The sequence below is a fragment of the Manacus candei genome, unplaced genomic scaffold (genome assembly GCF_025592945.1).
Source record: "Manacus candei isolate 608988 ecotype Guabito, Panama unplaced genomic scaffold, ASM2559294v1 h1tg000043l, whole genome shotgun sequence".
NCBI classification, from domain to species: Eukaryota; Metazoa; Chordata; class Aves; order Passeriformes; family Pipridae; genus Manacus; species Manacus candei.
Genome location: NW_026138091.1, coordinates 15988442 through 16009425, shown reverse-complemented (window position 1 = coordinate 16009425; position 20984 = coordinate 15988442). Strand labels below are relative to the sequence as shown.

Genomic DNA, 20984 nt, shown 5'->3' with positions numbered 1-20984 from the left:
AAAAGTATTTTCTGTATGGTTCTGAGCTATAAGAAAAAAGGTCTGAAATCCTTGCTTCAGTTAAGTCACATTGCCTACAGCAAGGCCAGAATTTTACCTAAAGAATTAAAACAAAGTAAGAGACAAAATAAGATGGGAGTGTAGTGTTTTGCGAAGGAGTCATGTAGCATATACGATTGCCCAAGGTTGAATTTTACAGTCATTGTTTCAGGACCCAAACATGACTTAGGAAAAGCAATCACTTTCCCATCAGTTACCACACTTAAGAAGAGATGGAATTTTCCATCATTTATAACCTGCAGTGCTGTGATTTCTCCTTCAGATTAGGAATTGCAGCCAACTGATAATGGAAAAAAATCTGCCAGCCCATATGGTGGAAAATTCCAAGAAATATTAGTACATTTAGTCTAAAAAATACCCCAGTGATGTAGATTTGGAAGGAGAATGTTTATTTTATAGCAGAGTTTCACTTAATACCATTAGTAGCACTAAGGATCCTTTAGAACTGAGGATGCTGTGTAGTCTGACACAAGTGGCAATGCAGGCAATTCATGATGTTACTGGGCCACGGGTTAACAGCAAGGTTAAGAAATAATCTGAAGCACCACTAGGCTGTAGAACATAATCAGAACTAGAATGTATTCAGCTGTCATTTCTGATGTGTGGTCTGTTCAACTTGCAGTTTCTTCTTTCCATGATGATGTCTGCTTAGTTCCTTTTCCATTATCAAGTTTACAAACAACACATTTCTCTCAGCAATGACAGTGGTCCCTACAGTCTCGGGTTCCTGAATGTTACCTGCCTGGCCTACACATCTTTTTCACACTTCGGATGGTGGCATGTGAAAAGCAGACAACAACTGATAGCAGTAGTGAAGATACACAAAAGAAGACTTTCAGTCTTTGTTCGGTCTGTGTCTACACCTCCATCAACTCACTGTTCCTTCATCTTGTTCATAATGGAGTTTCTCATGCAACACCAAGTGATTTCTTTTGATTAAGGCTCACTCAGTCTGATCTCTTCTTGAAAGGCTTCTATTGGTACCCTTTTACCCCTTCTTCATATGAGTGTCTTTAAGACTCCTTGCCACTTTCTTCTTGTCCTCTCCATCAAAATTAGAAATTTCTTCCTCACAAGTCATTTACTTCTGAGCTAAGTCCTCAGAAACTGCCTTCACGACTACAGTATAAAAAAAATGTTCCTAGATTTGCAATCATGATATACACAGAATTTAGCTCTAGATAAATTAGTCTCTCTTCAGGGTTTTATTCCTGTTTGATTCTGTGAGGTAATTCAATAGGGCACAAACTGTCTTTGTCTCGCCACCTCCTCCTACTGTCTTTGCTCTCTAGCAACAAATAAGGAATTGTGCTGTGAAACCCATGTTATTTCTCTCATTCCTTCTCATCTTGGTGGTGGGGCCCAGCATTTTCTTCTTTCTGAGTGACAGTACTGAATGTAGCATTCAGTATTTTCCCTCCAGGCATTTGAATGAGTCGTGCTGAACTGAATCCAAGTCTTACAGGTCTGGCTGCTGCTAGTATTCTGAAAGTTCTGTTGGTCCCTCTGGAGTACTGTCCTGTGCTTTGGGGCTCAATCCATACAAGAATGATGAATGCCCAAGGTGCAGACATTAGGTAATTGCCTTCTGCTATGAGGAAACCCAGAGCAAGGCACAGCAACAGTGCAGAAATCATCTAAGTGATGAGAGTCTCACAGGCATTAAGTAGTCAAAGATGCTGTTTGTTTGTCTACATCAGCTACAGGAAGTGAGAGGTGTGTATTTCCCACACCAAACTGACAATGTTTAGTTAAGATTCTAGTTGCTTTCAGGTTTCTCTGAGATCAGGAGATCTGAGGTGATGTGAACTAGCCCCTAGCCATGTCTCCCTCTTTCCTCTCTTCACTTATCACTACAGTAACTTTCACATGGTCTCATTGGTCCCTCAATTTCATTCCTAGTTAGGTGTGGTGACGGAGGGTCTGCAGCTTCTATCCAGCAGATTTTAAAAGTGTACAACTTGTTTATAAGACAAAAGACCTAAGACCGATTGAACAAACAAGACTAAAACAAAGACAACCTTTCCCTGAGGAGGGGAAGTGGAAAGGGTGGGGCTGATTTCTTCTCCCAGGTATCCAGAGACAGGTCACGTGGGAATGGTTCAAAGCTGTGGCAGGGCAGGATCAGACTGGACATCAGGAAGAATTTCTTTATGAGAGGGTGGCCAAACACTGGAAAAGGCTTCCTAGAGAGGTGGTGGATGCCCCAAGCACATCAGTGTCTAAGAGGCTTTTGCAGAATGTCCTCAGTAACATGCTTTAACTTTTGGTCAGCCCTGAAGTGGTCAGGCAGCTGGACTAGATGATCATTCTATTCTGTTCTGTTCTGTGCTGTGCCGTGCTATACTATTCATCTGTGTAAGTAGTAAGCCAACTCTTGGCAGCGAGGAAACAAGAACAGCCTAGTATAAGCCAATGTACACCGTGTGGATTCTTAGATTTTTTATTTCCATTTGTTTCTATGAAGACATTTAATAAAATTCAGTGCAAATACTCCACTCCTGCTTTGCACTGTAATGGTATTATGATTCACTCCACTGCATCAATTTGCACAAAAGAAACCCTCAGGGATTAAATATGGGAGAAAGGGGGTTTAAATGGTTTAAAAATATTCTACAGACATTTAAGCAAATAGGCAGATATGTACTGGGAAAGATTCTAAGAAGGGAAGAACTGAAATAATCATCCCTTGGAATCCTGGCACCAGAACTGGTGTTTCTCTAATAAGTCCTGCTGTAACTTTCTGAAAGGACCATGCTAAGCTGAAATAGTTGGTACCTCTCCTCCTCTTCCTTTTACTGGCCTTTTTCATTTCTGTAGTACTTGTCGAGGGAAGCACTTAATGTGCAAATACTTGTTATGAATTACTATAGGGTTGTTAGTGGGTAACATTGTTCTTCAAGACTTTTTTTTCTTCAAAGACACAGATCTGAAATATTTTCTCCTCTCTTTCCTTTTTGTTCCCACGGAAAAAGAAGTACAAATAAAGACAAATTTTATGTGCTGCAGAAGTATAAGTTTAAGGAAAAAACAAAGACACCTATTAATTTGCATAAAGCCCAAAATACCATTCTAGATATCTAAATCAAACTGTAAAGTCATATTAATACATCTAGTACTTACCAAAATAAGTCCCGAGATTAATGAGGATGTGCCTGTCAGGGCAACGTAGAACTTGGGAGTTAAAGTGTTCAAAAACATACTCACTGAAAAAGAAAAGAGATGAAACCATGAGTACAAGAGCAGGAAATGTTCTCCACATGCTTTGCAATTTCAGGTAAGTTATTACCTTAACTCTGATAAAAAAGACAATAAAACAATATCCTGTTCCATCTGCCTAACATGCAGTAGAGCAGAGCATTAGACTGCCACATGCGAGATTTTGTTTTCACAACAGAGTCAATCACAAGGCACTGGAAAACAGTTGCATACAAGTTTGGGACTTCGCTATTCCAGTCACTGCCCCACTGACTCAGAGTTTAGGATTCCCCATGATATATGGGAAGACATTTTATTATATGCCTCTGCTATTCCATTGCAGTTAGAAATCTTAGGGGTCTTTTCAGTGTCTGGAATTCAACATTGTCTCATCATCCTGTAGATCTTGAAGTTTTTTTAAACTTTTTACTTCTCATTACCTTGGTTCCTAACTTATAAAGTAGGAGATAATAGCATTTTCCTAACTCATTCTACTGCACTAAAGTTGGTAAAGTTGTATGACAAGATTGAATAGAATATTAGACAATGACCTAACTGGCTTTCTGTTAATAATGGGTGTTAATGACAGCTGTCCAGATTATCGGAAATGCAGGGCAGAAGCGAAGTCAGATAACCCGCAAGAAATGGAAATTTCATCTGTATGGGCTTCTGGAAACCCAAAGGGCTTTTCTAGTCATATCCAGTCTTGGAAGCTGGTGAGAAAATCAACAGGTATACATGCTCAGCCCCCACAGAAAATTCCTATGGCCTTAAGAGAATAAAATGTTTTTCTAGGTTTTGGATCACTCTACTGAAGCTACTAGATAGAGAACTGGAGTTCTTCCACTAAATTCTAGATGTTTAAAGAAAACTCTCACTTCCCATCACTTCCATCTTCCACAAGAAAATATTCCATATTGAACTACATGAAGGGTGAGAATATCTTCTGTAAAAAAACCCTACTGGTCTAATCCTTAACCAGTGCCAAAGTATTTCTCGTACAATGTATACACATATATCTATATCTGTATATGTATCTGCATCCAGGAATGAAGAGGGAACTGACAACTGTCAGTAGGTAAATTTAAAAGGCTGGCAGCAGACTACCAAACAGGCATTAAAAAATGTTGCTAAAAGACCTAAGTATGTAGGTGGGAGACCCACAGTTCATTCTCTTCCATTTAGAAATGACACAGAAATTAAATAATATGGAACCAAAAAATGATGAGAAGACAACAAGAGCATAATACTAATCATCAAACATATGAGTAATTTTCCATGACCAGTAAAACAGAAAATTATTTTCCAGAAATGCATCACTAAAAGAGATTGAAGCCCTGCAATTCAGCTGCTTTGTTTGGGTTTTGTTTCCTTATTTTCTATGGTTTCTTTCCTTGAAAAAGCCATAAAGTGTTAAAATGGAACTGTCCTTTTCTACTTCACTGGAGTGACATTAAGCACCAAGCTGATATAGAAAAGTAATCTGCAGCTTTTAATTATATCATACATTTTCCTTCACAAATTAGTTGGATGTCAGATTCTTAGCTAGTGTAAATCAGCATAACATCCTCAATGTTGCTGTGTGCAACACAGCTACACTGGCTCAATCCTTTTCCTTCCTTTTCCTTCCCATCCCTCCCTCTCTTCCTCCCTCCCTTCCTCCCTCCCTTCCTTCCTTCATTCCTTCCTTGTCTAATACAAGCTGACTTTGAAATACTGGTCCCTGCTTTCTCCAGCCCCACCACCTGCTAAGAAGGAAGAGGAATGGAGAGACTGAAATAGCTTTGGCTTCTACCAACTACCATGAGTCCTTTAGAAGAAACATTCCTCATTCTGGAATGCAAACATAAGCCAGAGACATACTCAGACTATGTCACTGGGGAAATTTCAGACTGCCGGTAAAATTACTTCCTCTGCTTAGGTCAGGATATTCCTGAGAGAGAATATGCTGTGATGGGATATAGATGCCCATGTCTCTCCTTTTAGCACAGTGCTGCTGTGGTGCCAACAATAACATGAAAAGCCAGGCAGCAGGAGACTTTACAGAGGAGCTTTCTCTTCCACTCCTATCATAACTTCACAGCTTATGGAATACTGGAATTCTTCCTATTAAACTGGAAAAATTTTCCCACTGCCCTGGAGGTAATCTGATTTCCAAAGTTGCGAGCCATCTAAGTCACCTGTGAAGATTCTACATGAGCATATCCACTGAACAAGGATATAATCTATTTGCTTTAAATATTATTACTGACTGCCATCCATAAAATTTCGCTGTGGGAATTACATCCCCATTTAGAAGAGCCCCCTCAACAAATTAGCTCTATGGAGCTCATCAGTGGTGTAGAATGAATGAGGCTCATAGGAAATGCTGTTAGCTTTTCACCTCTTTTTTACAAGCAATGTATATTGATTTATAGACAAACCCTCAGATGTGTATGGAGATTGGATTTTATTTATCTGCCATTTCCACCAGTGTTACTGCTTCCTTCTTTCCCTGCACACATACTGGTGCTCCTTTATCCTTTTTACTATAGGCTGCTGCAATTCTTCACTTTTGCAGCTTAGTCACAGGGACTTGCAAGGTGAATAGATATGATGCTGGATGCTTTTAGATTGTATGAGCCAGACTCCCAGCTAACTGGAATAACTCAGTAGATTTGATACAGGTGCATTCAACTACCAGAGCTGTTTATCTGGACTGTATCTCTCTAATACTTTTGACATTCTTTTTCCCACTCATTAAATATAAGAATCTTCTATTTCATTATGAAAAATATTACCTTCGGCCAATTATTAACTACCCTCCCAGTCCCTTTGTCTCCATAAATGTTATTAACAGAAGCAAACACTTTCTAATAAGAAACATATCTCCAAAACAGTAAAACTAAGCATCTGTGGTCAGACTATTTTTATTCTGAAGTCAATGAGAATTCAATCATTGTTTCAGTGGAAACTACATCAAGGTCTAGTTCTCATACTAATTAATCCCCAAAGTAAAAATAAATACACTTTTGAGTCATATATCATTATCCAAAAGAGAGTATTTCTTTACAGTCAGCATTTTGACACTGGATAAATTGGTATCATATTCCATGTCTCCATTCTGTAGTAGAAACAGGGTTCCTTCGGTGTGTTGCAGTAAACTAGAGCCATTAGATAATGCTACTTGTCCATCTGCCTAAATTTGGATAGCAGTATTTTTCTTCTTTATTTCCATTTCATGAAGCAGCAGGATTAAGGAGCAGAGAGAGATTTCTGCGAGAGCTGAAGACAACAGCAGATGACTGCATAATAAAGAAGCCAAGTAGAATCACCAGCGAAAGGTGGTACTGTATATCCTTTCTTCTGAATGCATATCATGCCAGTGTATGCCTAATTATTTCTGTCCACAACAGTAAGATGGTGCAGCTATGCAGCTTGCAATATCATCTCGTCTGTAACTTGTAGGACTTAAAAAGGGCAAGTAATGGGCATCTAGAGAAAGAAACTTGCTTGATGTTCCTACAGTGCCAACTCGCTTGAAATTACTGTCAAATTTCAATTATTTGTTCAGGCTTTTGACACTGAATGGTCTATTTTAGGTGTGTTAGTACAGCCTGTTTTGTATTTTTTAAACAAAACCAGCATGACCTATAAATTCTGTTTAAACAAGCCAAGCATGTCAACTTATAAGAGCCTCCCAAATACCCACCCCTCTCTTTCTTCCCCTCTCTTTATTGCTTTCATTTTACTCATACTTGACTCATCCAGAATAAGGCACTATTTACATTTCCAAAAGTGCCTAAGTTACCTTGGTAAATCATTCCATCCTATTGTATAATATCTAGAGAAGGACTGTTATTTCATTGTTAACTGTGCATACTCAAAAAGACGAATTTACGTGGCAGACAAACTAAAAAAGCACACAAGTCATATCTAATATTCCCAGCTGAGACTAATCAAAAGAGGTGACTGAAGTGTTCTTGAAAGCTGATGCCATTTCATTCCTGTTATGTATGTTATTCATTGCCAATACTTGTGATTCATTCTGAACATGGGAATAAACGAAAGAGGAAAATCCAGGTATTTTTCAAGTAACAAAATCCTCGAATCACATAAAATGTATCACTCAAGGTGATAAAACACTAAGTTGCTTTATAAATTTCTTCAAGGTCTTGAGGCACACAGATTTCAAGCTTGTGAGGAACCATATAGGAGGGAAATACTTGGGTTAAACTGCTCAAAGAATCATCATTCTACTGTATCAGTTAATTACATTACAAGGTCACTAGGGGAGGGAGCACTGCAAACTACCTACTACTCCCACATGTAGGTCTACTAAAAATGACAGTCCCATTACCTACTTCTGAATGTGAGGCAATATAAGTGCAGAGTGAGGTGCAAATAAAAATTTAACAGCAATGTTACATAAATCATATACACAAACAGATCAAGCAAAGACAGGACTGCATAATTTATGGCACTTCTAAGAGGAAAAGTATCCTGAACAGAATGTTATCTCAAAATACAGGCAAAATTATATATATATATCAATCATTTTGTATAAATAAATATATATAAATATATAAATAAATAATATATAAATTAAATTATAAACATAAATAAAAATATGCATTGCAGACCCAGAATTAAAGATCAAACATGAACAATTCAAATAAACTGAAATACACATGAAGGCACAGCTCTTTTTGTGCCAATATCTCTGCACTCCAAAGTTAAACAAGGTTTCTGGGTACAGTAGTTACTTTTATAAGAACAAATTACCATTAAAACTTAAAAAAGCTTACAGTCACAGAGCCTTTCTAAAGCATTTCCACAGTCCTTAAGTTATCATGACTATAATATTTGTGTCACTAAGAAATTCCGCTGCACTTTCGGCCTCCACCCTCCATAGTATTTGCTTGATATGCAGAACGATGCAAATTCTTTTAGCACTACTGCCAAGAGCCCTAAATCCTTTAGACAGGCAACAAGCTAAGAAACCTCTCGTTGGAGACCTTTGACACAGCAATTCAATTTCTTTTCACTGCAACCATCCATTCAAGCTGCTGTTCAAACATGGTACAGAAGATATGGCAATGATTGGCTTATTTTGCAGGAGCCTCAGCTTGGATTAATGAAGCTCCCCAGTTCAAAGTTGTTGCAGCAATGAAGAACTCTTCTACCAAAGTGTCAGCAAAGAGTGCAAAATAAAGTTCAATAAACTTCTTTTAATAAATGTAAAGACTTTCCCTCTCTGAGTAAAAAGCACTGCATACTCTTGACTTTAATAGAACTGTTTGTACATAACCTTTCCAAACTCTCAACTCCTCCCTTATAAGAGTGTCAACAATACACTACTAGGAAAACAGACTAGGGTCAGGCTGAATTATGCATTATATACTATAATGGTCTCCAGCTCAATATAAATACAAACCCTACTACATTTAAAGCTAGCATAGAGTATTGCTCAAAAAAACAAAACAAAGTTTACCAATTACCACGTTTTCCCAGGGAAGCTACCAAGATTTTTTTAACTTCTTCAAACTTCTTAAAGAAATTCCCAAAGAAGAAGTAAGCATTCAAAATAGCTGCAGAGAGATTTTCTATTTCACTTGTTGCAGATGCTGTGCAGCTTCTTTCTGTAAGGCCTTTTGTCTAGATCTGTTTGAAAACTTGAAAAAATTTCTCACTCGTAAACAAGCACATGGCCATTCGGGCAGAAAGAGCTGCTGTCTTGTGCTGTGCACAAGGAAATCCAGATGCTCACTCACTCTCTTCAACTACTAGTCCTGTCCTAAAGGCATGAGGCTGAATGAGGGTCACATTCAGATACCTGGAGCCTGCCCTAATGGCCAGCAGCCTGTTGCTCTCAGTGACTGCTGGATCCCAGCCCAGGTGAGAGAACAGGGTGATGTGCCAGAACCTACCTGTTACTTCAGATATTAATTAATTCTGATTAACTACACAGTTGCACATAATCAAAATTCTGCCTTTATAAAAATTTTTAATTAGTAAAATAAAACTGTCTGGACTGAAGACCACCACACTCTCTCTTCCATGTTGCCACATCTTAAATGCAGGTTTTCTCTTTCAATACAATAACACAATAAAACGGGAGAGTGAGTAGGGATAGTCTGATCTGAAGAAAAACTGGGTATGATGGGAGAGGCTTTCAGCCACAAAGCACAGCCTAAAGAGAAGAAAGAACTCAAGGTAGTAAATACAGTACCAGTTCCATGTCAAAAACTTTTAAGTTCACTTACTAATAACTGAAAAATAAAGAAGTTTGAAGATGACAGTGATAACATTCTCTCCACTTTGTGACCCAGAGTCCCACAGTGTTCCAGCAGAGGAAATGGAAACAAATCTTACCAAATTCAGTCCATCTTTTCCCAAACAATCCTGCCTGAGGATTGCAAACAAATTCAATTTAATCATTCTCCCCAGTATGCCAATGCACTAAATAGCTGAAGGCCAAAGTGGCACAATGATCTGTGCTGGCCTGCTTTTCAACACCAAGTCTATATTCATGTTATGATATCCAAACGTTATTGGATCCATCAAAACTCTGCTCAGTCCTAGCAGGAAATAGTCTGTGAAGGTTCTGGGGCTTTTGGAATTTAGAGGACTATACTGTGTCCTTCAGAGTGCATGAACCATTCAGCCTGTTAGATCTTTAGATTGCTGAGAACAGTATACAGGGAAACGTAACTGATAAGAGACAAGAACCATCACAGAGATGAGGGCAGAAGGGCATAAAGGTGCATCAAGGAAACCAGATCTGTAAGAAACAAACACTTAAGACCCTATTGTGACTTGGAGGAGTAAAAAGAAAAGAAAAACAGCCTAGAGACAGACTACTAAAATACAGAGATGAGTTAAAAGAAAATTAAAAAATGCAATGGCAATAAAATTTAACATATGTAGAAAGAAGACAGAGACAAGAGCAGCAAAAGTAAAAAAGACACAAGAAATGACACATGCAGCATGAATGTAAATAATGGCTATTTTTACTTCAGCAAAAGATGGTTTGCATTTCAGAAGTACCTTTTCACTGGGAGAAATGAGACTGCCAACACTAACAGCTTTGGTCATTTAGGAAGAGATACTGTTCCCAAGCTATTCCTTAGTATCAAATACACATCCCAAAGCCTTCTCTCACAAACTGAAGCCCTTAACAAAAGATGCTACTAAAGACTGCCTTTCCCAGCTGTATTTTCCCAGAATGTCCTGCTAAGGTTAACTGCTACACTGTGCCTCAGGAACTGACAGGCTGGACGTACAGGCAGAGGATGCATTATATCCACCCCAAGAAAAACATTCTGTCTCGGGAATTAATATACTAAAAATTTAAATACTAAAAATACCAACTTAGTATAGCTAGATTCAAGCACAGTATTTTGCTATTCCATTTGTCTGAGATTATGAACTCCGTACCTTGTGGATTTGGGGAGCGTAAAAGTATGGGCAAAAAAAGATGAAATTTCCCCAATGCAAGCAGCTATTATAATGCAAATTTGCTGTCACATAGTTGCCCCTTCCAAGGGACAGGGCATTTGCGCTTGCTTTCATAATGCAGTGGTGACATGAGTTAATTACACAGCTCCTGTTAATTGCAGAGCACCCTGCAGGAACACCAAGATTTGCTAGTATGTTGGCAGCAAAAAGCCTGTTTAAACCCTCCTCTCCCCCCACCAAAAACCCCCCAAAACAACAAAAATCCCACAGCATTTCCACTTGAAGAAAAAAGGGAAAAAGCACTTCCTGGGCCCTTACAGCCCTTAGTTATCAGGGACTGAACTACAGTGCATTTCTTTATGACCATCACAGCATTTCTAATGCTAAAAGCAGACTGATGGTATTAATAATAATTAATATTAATGGAAAGGAGGGACTGGGTCAAATAAGAACGAGGTATGAAGGATGAGCAATATTAATACTTGGATTTTTAGAGATGTGGATGTGTAAAATCATGTTGTTGCTTGGTTGTCAGTCAAATTGTCTTGCAATAGTTTCAACCTCAATTCTTCTAAAATCAGGTCTCTTGCAAAGTGATTCGAAACACTGTTATTATACATGTCTCCCCTGCAGATTTTAAAGTTTCAGGAATCATATGAGTCCTTAATTTTTATCTCAGTGTTGCACGGCATGGGGAAGTGCTCTCAGATTTGTGATGGGGAATTTCCTTCACTCTGAAACACTAGATGTCTTTGTAGGCAGAACCAGTCCAGATACTGGAATCTTCATGGTTAGCTTGTGTTTTCCTTTAATCACACACACTACCAGCATGTGTGTGTATGACCCGTTTCTCTAACACAAAAGCAAAGGAAATCCTGATGCGATCCAACAGCCAAATGAGGACGCATTATGGTCTCTCAGGCAGAGTACTACCATGCACAGACATCTTCTACCTTCTCTTAGATACACACACTTAAGAAAGAAGGAGTACAGCTCTTATACAGTTTATCAGACTTCTAGGTCTTCAATTTAAGGCCCACAGCAATTGGGCTCTACTGAAAATCAACAGTAGTGTATTTCATTGAAAAAAACTACCTAAACACTGCAACAAAACACCTTATTTTCAACTCTGCACCCCAAAGTGTTCAAAGAAATTCCTATTTTAAAATTACTCTTATCATCAACTAATCATTCATGTAACTGAACTGATAGATCTTTATCCAGTTTGGACAGGCACTGTTTGCGAAGTCAAACCTACCTGTTACTTTAACTGTCGATTATTCCAAGGTATTACACAGGTTTATGTGGTTTAGCCTTTCAAAGCTGTATTAAAACAAAAGCCAATTACTAAACCTCATTATCTGTAGTAACTTAAGGAAATTAAAGGCTTTTGTTCCAAGTACCAAATCAGTATAGCTCTCTCAATAAAAAGGGTATGTATTTCCCTCTTCTTTCCTGCAACATTCAGGGAGGTAACTGCTCCATTAAATCTTTTTGATGTTGGTTCATTAGCTGTCCAAAGAATACCCTAAACTAAAAGTCTGCCACAGTGATTAATTCCAATGCCACAGATAACAAAGGCTAATCTACTCTAGAGAGACAAATCATGCAAAGAGTTTTCACCAGCAACTACGGGCATTCCACAAAAGAAAAAATATCCCATGGGTTCCCATTATCCAGGAACCTCTCTCAGAGGAACTATTCCCATGCTAAGACAAAAAAAGACACATGAACAAAGCACCTTCGGCTGCCCTGCGGCCTCCTTTATGTGCCTCTTTTTGTTCCAGGCAGGATTTGATACCAGCGCTAAACCTACACATATGAGCAGTGCTACACTTTCCATCCTTGCTTGTGTGTTGCATTCCCAGACACACAAAGACGAGGAGCACCATCAACTGTGTGTCCAAAAAAATTGTCTCAGCAATGAAAAAAAAATCAGAAAATATGGCTGAAATTTGCATATTGATTAAAACTTATTTTTTTCTAGAGAAATATTCTATTCCAGACATTTCTGTCCTAACCTTGATAGCCTGACTCTATATAGTACATCTATTTTGAGAGTTTCTTAAGATGCTGATCTCTTTGCATACAAAAAATTGCAAGATGCTTTTTGGAATAGAGGTGACTGGAAAACACTTTCATAATTAGAGCCAGCAAACTCATGAAAATTCCCTGGAGATCTAAATAGCTGATATCATTATCCTGCCCTTGAAAACTCATCTGTGCTTCCTACTTACAAAATCAATAGGGTGTTCGTGCCATTTTTCTCCCATGAGAAATTTCTACCTATGATAAATTTCTGTATGAGGCAGGGATTTTTTTTTCCCCTCAATAACTGATGGTCTAGGTAATGTGGCACAAAAAGGAGAAAATTATTTTTCCATCAAGTGTGATTCATTATTGCTATGTATCTAATAATCAACTTTCCCCTTCAAAGTATTCTTAACACTGAGTGACTCACACAGTAATTGTACCAAATGAAAAAGAAGACAAGGCAAGTAGAAAATTTTTATCTCTTTGCCTCCATTTTGGGGTATCTCTAAGAAAGCACAGGAACAGGTTTGACAAGTGTTGTATAATTTCCACTGTCTACTAGCCTCTTGGGATACCCAAAACTTAGTAAAATGGAAAAGACTCTGCAGTAACTGCAGACAGAACTGCAATCTGCATTCTGGACCTAACTGATGAGGAGGCAAACTTCAGGGGAGAATTTTGTATAATAAAGATTTTCAGTAGACTGAGCTTCAGAGAAAGAATTTCCAACCAAACTCACAGTAAATGACGTAGCAGAGGCTGAGGGAGCACCCCTCTCACACAGGCTTGTAAACTTATTGCATGAAGTTAGCCTTGTAAAACATGATCACCTTGTGGCTAGAGTGGTCCTCCTGTCCTCCACAAGTAGTGAGTCTCTCTCCAGGGGGATTTCCTCCAGAAGTCCTGTGTGTCTGCTGGACAAAACCAGACTGTCCATGGTTTTAAAGTTTGCTTTGTTTCATGAGAAGACAAATTACACCACTTAGTCTACCTCATTACCATTAACAATAATGATGTTATTTGGTTTAGCCTTTGATGCAATCCCACAAGAAAAGGCATTGTAAGACACCCACTATTTTTCTTACTGAATATTTGATGGTTTTAATTTCAAACATCAACTGTAGCTGACTTGGCTGAAAATAACTTAAAGAGCATTCTGTCCAATAGTTACTTATTTAATTTTCCTTTTTCCTGGTTAAATTACTGAATCTTTTCAGTGATGGTTCTCCTCATGCAGGTAGGAGAGACCATAGGAGGAGTGGGGCAGGACTTGCAGACAGGACTTGGTGAATTGTCATTTTACCTGCTGCAGCAGTCGGGCTGTCCAGAAACACCAAATACATTAACCCCAGCACTCTGTGTTAGCCACTGGCTATTGTCAGTTTTCTTTTCCTCTAAAGCCAAACAGCATAGAGGGAGAAGTGAAAAATGCAGGACTAAATTAGCCAAACGTAGCACCCTTGATAGATGCAAAGCTCACATGAGAAGTAACACCTGCACAGGACTTAGTGTAACCTGTGTTCTCATTCCTGTTGTTGCCTCACTCATATACTTTATTGGCTGTAACTGGAAAATTCAAAGCTGTGTTTGCAAGCTACCATGTTTAGATCCAGCTGGGAACCTGTGAAAGTAAATGCTTATTTGCCTGTCTGAATTCTCCAGGTGGACATAAAAGAGCTGAAGAGTGTACCCACACATTTTAGTAAATAAGGGAAATACTGTGCATGTCATACCATATCAAACTATAGCTGGATTCTAGATACCGTGAAAGAAACTTTAAAAAAAATCCCCAAAGTATTTCTCTTTGTGATTAACAGGATATGTCTTGGGTCTTGCACTGTTTTTTGCACAATGGCTTGCAAGAAAGATGCTGAGCTAAAGGGAGGGCATGCCAGAAGCATGGCCAGTCAGCAACTCCGTCCTTCTCTTCCACTGCATCATGCAGATCTGGGTCTCAAAACAGACAGGTAATGGCTTAAGATCCTCTCTGCAATTCTCTCCTTTGATACTAACATGAGTGCCGAGAAGTCAAGTTCCTAAAAAATCAGGCCAAGATGGCTCAAAACAGATGTCTGCAATTAGAAAGTGGTTTTTCAAGTCTGCTCACAGGCATACAGTGAGTCACTGAGGTGAGACGAACCTCAGCAGTTCACCTTCCCCTTCTCTAGGGCTGATAAGACTTAAGCACATGCAGTGATTGTTGCCTCTACTCAGTTCCAAACACAACAGAATGCTACTTCACCACTGCACCCGGTGACCAAGAGAAGGCCATGCTCCAAAAAACAGCCCATCAAAATGCTGTGGTTTTCTTGCATCTGCTTGTTCCTCTTCTGTTCTCATTAGTGTATCTAGGACTGGTGACTATGGCTGTGCTAATCCTTAGATACTGGTGGTTAATGCAGGATAATCACTGCATTGGGATTTTTTCTTCTGCTCTTTAGTTTGACCTACTCAGATCACCCTGGAAAAACTGTCTTTGAAGCTAAAACTTGCCATGTTTTCTCTTGTTGCAGTACCAAAACTTTATGGAATTTTTCCAGGAAGCAGAATGCCAGCAAAAAGATTCAACAGCTGGGGGACCTCACATCTACTCCCAGTTGTCCCTACACCTGTGGCCAGGAACCAGCTTCCTGTCTGGCCCTTGACAAAGAGTGAGAGGAAAGTGACCTCCAAGTGTGCGGCACGTGGAGCCAATTCCCCTCTGAACACACATCTGAAGGAGTAACTGCTTCAACAGAAAAATCCAGAAGAAAACTTTGAGAGTGGCAGAATACCAAAATCAATATAGCGATACAACTGAAGTGAGCTCTAGTACAGAAAGCTCAAAGAGGGAACGCAAAATTATTGTAGGAGCTACTTAACTTAATGCTTTTCAAAATGCCACTTGGCTCAGACACAGAGAGATTCGGAACCTGCTAAGTGTGTTTAAGCACTTGGAATTGTAGCACTTAAATGACCAACAAAACCCTTATTGCTCATTATTCAAAGCACGAAATACCACCGAGAGAAGGGCAGCTGACTTTCTGGCTAGAAGTGCCCATTAGAGAGGCACACTTAGGGATATATAATACCAGAGCAACACAGAATTTGCAATAGAGCTTGGCTTCTGCTCCCAGCTTCATGGCTGGCTTGTCTCCGAGTTTTTTCAATGCAGTGCTCTGGGGCTTGGGCTCCCTGCTTGTGCTTTGCGAAGAGAGCTAAGTAACCTTTTGTGCACAGAAGCAGTAGAGATCTTTGAACTAATTTCTGGCCCTCCTGCTGGACTCTTCACTTACATGTAGCACCTTCCTGAAGCCTGGCAAAGTGAATTGCTCTGGACTTCTCCAAGGATTCTTTCTGGTAGTGTCACCCTCAGAACCATGAAGGCACTACAGAAGATAGCTGATTGTATCCAAAGGAAGGTGTTTCATTTAGCGCTTTCCAGCAGACCTGATCTAGATCCAGTCTGTCCAAGGACAGAGTGATAGTCTACACCACAGTGGTCTGTGAAGCAGACTTGAGTATTCGCAATATATATAAAGGGGTTGGAAAATGAAAGGGAGTGTGAGAGGGTAGGTAACGGTAATTAGAACAAGTAACAAATACAGCTTTGCAGACTAAAAAAACTGATATTTAGCAGAAAATGTGAAGACCAAAAATAACCTACTGTGTTAGGTTTGGGTTTCCCTCTATTTGGCTACCATCTCGCTCTTTTTTTACTTTTTAGAAAGAAAAATAGCTCCCCGATGGAGGTTTCTCTGAGCTCCAGCAACACTGGCACTACTACGGAATGGCGCCCTTCAATAGCGCTCTCTCATATTAATCCTTCACGTGGCGAAGAGCTGCCACTGAGCAGGAGGATCTCAAACTTTGAAAAGAGGAAACATCAGTTAGAGGAGTTAAGGAAAACCACCTGGGCTTGTTAAGGCATTGCTGCCTGAAGGAAACAGCACAATGCCCAAATATGTGCAAGAGCTTGACAGCAAAGCCAAGCCCACAGCTGATGCTGGTAGCAGAAGTCAAGCGTAGGAAATACCAGCAGGTCTGGGAGATGGTATAAAGAGATGTTACCATCATGTAGCTGTCTTAAAAAAATGTATTTGTCTGATATGCAGTGGGGCAAGATTTGTTTACTTCTGCATGAGTCCATCAATAAAGAAATATTAAATTAACCATTTTCCAGAAGCATTCATAATTTTCTCAGTGAAGTATAACAAAAAAACCCCAACTTTAATGTTTTTCAAAGCTGATATTTTTCTCCCATTAACAAGTTCTTTGTCCTGAGGACACTTAATTTTTAGATCAAATAAATAAATCCAGGATTTTTTTACACAGGAGTTATGAACATGGCTTTGTGGGAAAAATGCATATCTTGAAATAGAAATGTTATAATAGGCTTTTAGACTTCTCCAAAATGGTGGTTTCCTTTTGGTGAGAAGTGAGACTCCTGAGGAAATTACTCCAGGTTCATTGCTCATGAAGTACACTCATAATTTGGATAATTAACTAAATGGCACAGAATCATTATCTTTTCCCTAAAGCTGGGGATTTTTTCCTGTAGGAGTTTTCCCAATTTAATTTAATACTGTCAGTTTTCCCTAGTTAAATTAATACTGCCAAACAGGTAAACCCCTCAGAGTTTACTGAGTCTCAAACTAGAGCTGGGCAGACAACTTGCAGTATTTTTACTCTTACTTCCTTGTTTTCAAAAACAAGGAAACATTTTCAATCCTATGCTTGATTGCTCCTATGAGGTAAAGCAAAAAAAAAAGGCAAGAGGACATTGTTCAGAAAACCAAAGCTGTCTTTGCCCCATCTGCCAGTTGCACTGCCACCAATGCTCTCTGGCTGTGAGCAAATGCTGACTATCAATATATATCAGGAGAACTGAAGTGCCACAAAATGCCACTGACGTTTTTCCCATACTGAAGTTTTGGGAAATGCCGGCAAATTAGGCAACCTGAGCATCACTGAGTCAAAAATACAAGTAAACATGTAGCACCGAAATTCAAAGGAATAATTGAAGCGAACCCTCCTGAGTTACAGCATGCTGCCTGGGTGTTTGAAAACAAGCCCCGAGGAATAGTTACAGAGAGGCCTCTTCACTGAAGTGGCCAAGGATGTTCTCAAGGGCTGGAGAACCTCCCTGCATGCAGAAAACATTGGTACCAAGCAGCACATCTTGTCTTTGGCTGGGCTGCAAAGGGAAAACAGATTTTTTTATCCTGCAGTTTCACACACTTATTTTATAAAGAATCATGCAATTTCTGTCAAATCCTAACTAATAAACAGAAAAAAATAAACAGAATAAACAGAAAAAAAGGAAGCAAAATTGAGAAAAAAAATGAAACATGTCTGGATTCTCTACTGACAGTCATGAAACGTATAATTTTCTTTCTGTGTAGACCACTACTGCTTTCTCTGTTTTGCTCTGAGAAGACAGAAATTTTTTCACCACAGTTATATTCCCTTTCTTGGAAATCACCAGGAGCCCTGCACAGAGTTGACAGGGAAACCATACAGCTTCTGCTACCAGATGAGCCCAGTATAATCTTTTGCTTGAGGCCAGCATCAGTGGAACCAAAGTGCTGTCCATACATCAGATTAGCTGAGGTGGCTACATGGGTTGAAAGGACTGAATTATTTGTTCCTCCATTTCTTCAGGTCATACCTACAGTTTGTAAGCGGATTTCCCAAGCACACCAGTGTCCAGCTCACAAAGCCATTTTTACTTCCTTCCATGCTGCAATAGTTTTAAAAATCTCTTCTTGCCTTCATTTCTGTGATGTGCATCCACTTGCTGGTCTCCATTGCAGTTCCTTCCTCTTTGACTTGTAAATTTTTCATTCTGACTGTCATTTAGCTCAATTTAGTTTCAATTTGCAATGCCATTTGAAAAAAGCAGAGTAGATTTATCCTCCTGTCCTATCCTACCCTATCCTACCCTATCCTAACCTATCCTATCTCATCTGCATGCATTGGGAATGGTCTCAAAAGGAGAAGGAACCAGAGTGCAAAACTTCTGTTTATGTCTTTTCTGCCAGGAATAGATAACAACACCCATTTTGGAAGAGTTCATCAGTAGTTGCCACTTATACATTGTATGGTAAACAATGATGGACCAAATGCATAATGAATGTTGATGGGCAAAAACTCTAGTCAAAGTTCCCACTATAATTTTTTAGAAGAATTTTTTCCCCTCAGTAAATCATTTTGCAAAGCTTTCCCTGAAATTAGATTTCCCTGTAGTTCAGCTGAAAAGGCATGGAAGAGATTACAAGAAAGTGGTTGATGAATGAACATCAACAAACAAAACAAACAAAGATTTGAAGGACAAAAAGGAATGATCAGAAAATACAGCTGCTTTTTTTATTTAAAGAAGAATAAAAAGTTTTCTTTAACCTTGAAGGAAAATAACCCTGTTAAAGAAAAGGAAACCGTCACTGCCAAGGGTTTATTGCAAGAATAAAGCCTGTGATCGATTTCTCTATCACATGGTGGGATGAAGGCACAGGGACTGGTGGAGGGGTGCTGGTTCCTGAGGATAACATGGGGAGGCAGCAGCAGCTGCCCCCTTTCACTTTGGGGCAGTGCCGCCTCTGTACAACTGAACCCTGCTTTGAAGGGGAGCCCCAAAAAGCTGAAATCAGTAATTGAAAAAGTTGCCATATGCTGCCTGCCAAATCCAGGTTAGGGACAATGTGGGCCCTTCCTGGACAAAGTCCTTTAGCAAGAGTCCTTTAGCACAGCTAGCAGGAGGAGCAGTGTAAGGGCATCCAGCCCTGCCTCACAGCAATGGATTACTAACTCCCTGGCCCCTAAATCCCATGGATGTTGAAATCTGAGTTTGCCTCTTGTTTATCTTCACTTTCCTTCACATATTTGAAAATCTACATGCCTTATTTTTGCTTACTCTTCCCAGATTTTCCAAATGTGTTTTAAATTCTTACAGGTACTGCCATTTCCCGCCCCATTCCAACAGACTCAGCTCCTCCAGTGCACTACCAGGGAATCAGACAGCCACAGCGCTCCTTCTTCCTTTCGAAAGAAGTGAGAAAGAGGTAAAAAACAGTTCAGTGCCAAAGGGCTCAAGGTCTAACTCTGCTTCTTTATCACGTGCTGCACAGTATCTTGCCCTGGGCACAGCACCTTTCGTGCAGGGGGGCTGCCGGGCCGGAGGTGCAGCTGCAGGTAGCAGGTATTCACAGCTCAGGGCAAACCCACAGCACGGCGAGAGCTCACGTCATCAATCACACGCACTGCACCTTATGTAACTTCATTTCTGACTCACGATTAAAGAGTGAAACAGTAGGATTTACTATAACCCACCTAATGCCAAAAGAATACCTGTTAAAACACAAATTAGAAAAGCCAAAATTAGTTTCTTGTACTTTTTATTTCTTCCTCCAGCTTTCCTTCCCCTTTCTCCACTTCTCACTTTCATGTGATGCCAAGCCACAGACTCTCCAGGTAGTTTCTCAAAAAACCTATGCTTAAGATGGACTTTAAGGAGCAAATTTTTAGCCCAGGGATCTAGCTTTCCATCTCTGATTAACGGTACTTGCAGCTCAGCAGCTAAACTTTTGTGCACAGCACCAAGAATTTACCCATAACCATTTAAGTTGAGAGGTTTAATGAGATTTTGGTTGTTTGATTTAGTTCAGCAACTGCTCTAAAGCTGTTTGTTCCAGCAGCAAAACCTTCAGGACAGTTCTGCATCCAGGACTACACACAAGTCATTGAGTGTAGTCGCTCAATGGTTTTTAGATTCATAACCTTGGGCAGCATTTTCATATTTCTTTTTCTGAACCACAAAAGACTGGATAATTTACTGTCTTGTTTCAAGGTAAAATGACATAGTTAGCCTAAAGTAAGTTCTTAACAGGCACTTTTTTCTTCCCAGTGAACAGGAAGAGACTGTGTTGAGAACTTCTCATATTAAATGCAGAAGATAAACTATCTTTTTTTCCCCCAATCTGTTTGTCTTTAACATCTGTACGAAAGATTTCAGCAAGATGCTTTCTCTATTTTGGACTTTCATACAACAAGAAATTTTAAAAAATCTTCCAACTAGACTTGTATTATCTATTTTGACACAGATATTGTTTTCAAATTATAAATTACTGTGAAGTCTGTAACAAATAAAAATAGCAATAATTTTGATGAGGATTTTATAAAATGCTAATAAACACCATCTTTTGCACTTGCATCTTTTGTCACAATGTTCAAAGCACCCAACAAACAGAAATTAAAACTCTTTCTAATCCTGGAAA

General features: G+C 39.3%; 1 protein-coding gene across 2 annotated transcripts in view; it reads right to left on the bottom strand.

The window, feature by feature from the left end:
* Positions 1-20984, bottom strand: part of ST7 (suppression of tumorigenicity 7) — a 144000-nt gene that overhangs the window by 61452 nt on the left and 61564 nt on the right. For both annotated transcript variants that reach the window (XM_051795507.1, XM_051795508.1), the window contains exon 2: positions 3184-3266. In XM_051795507.1, the coding sequence (XP_051651467.1) occupies positions 3184-3266 (83 nt within the window). The remainder of the gene's footprint in view (positions 1-3183; positions 3267-20984) is intronic.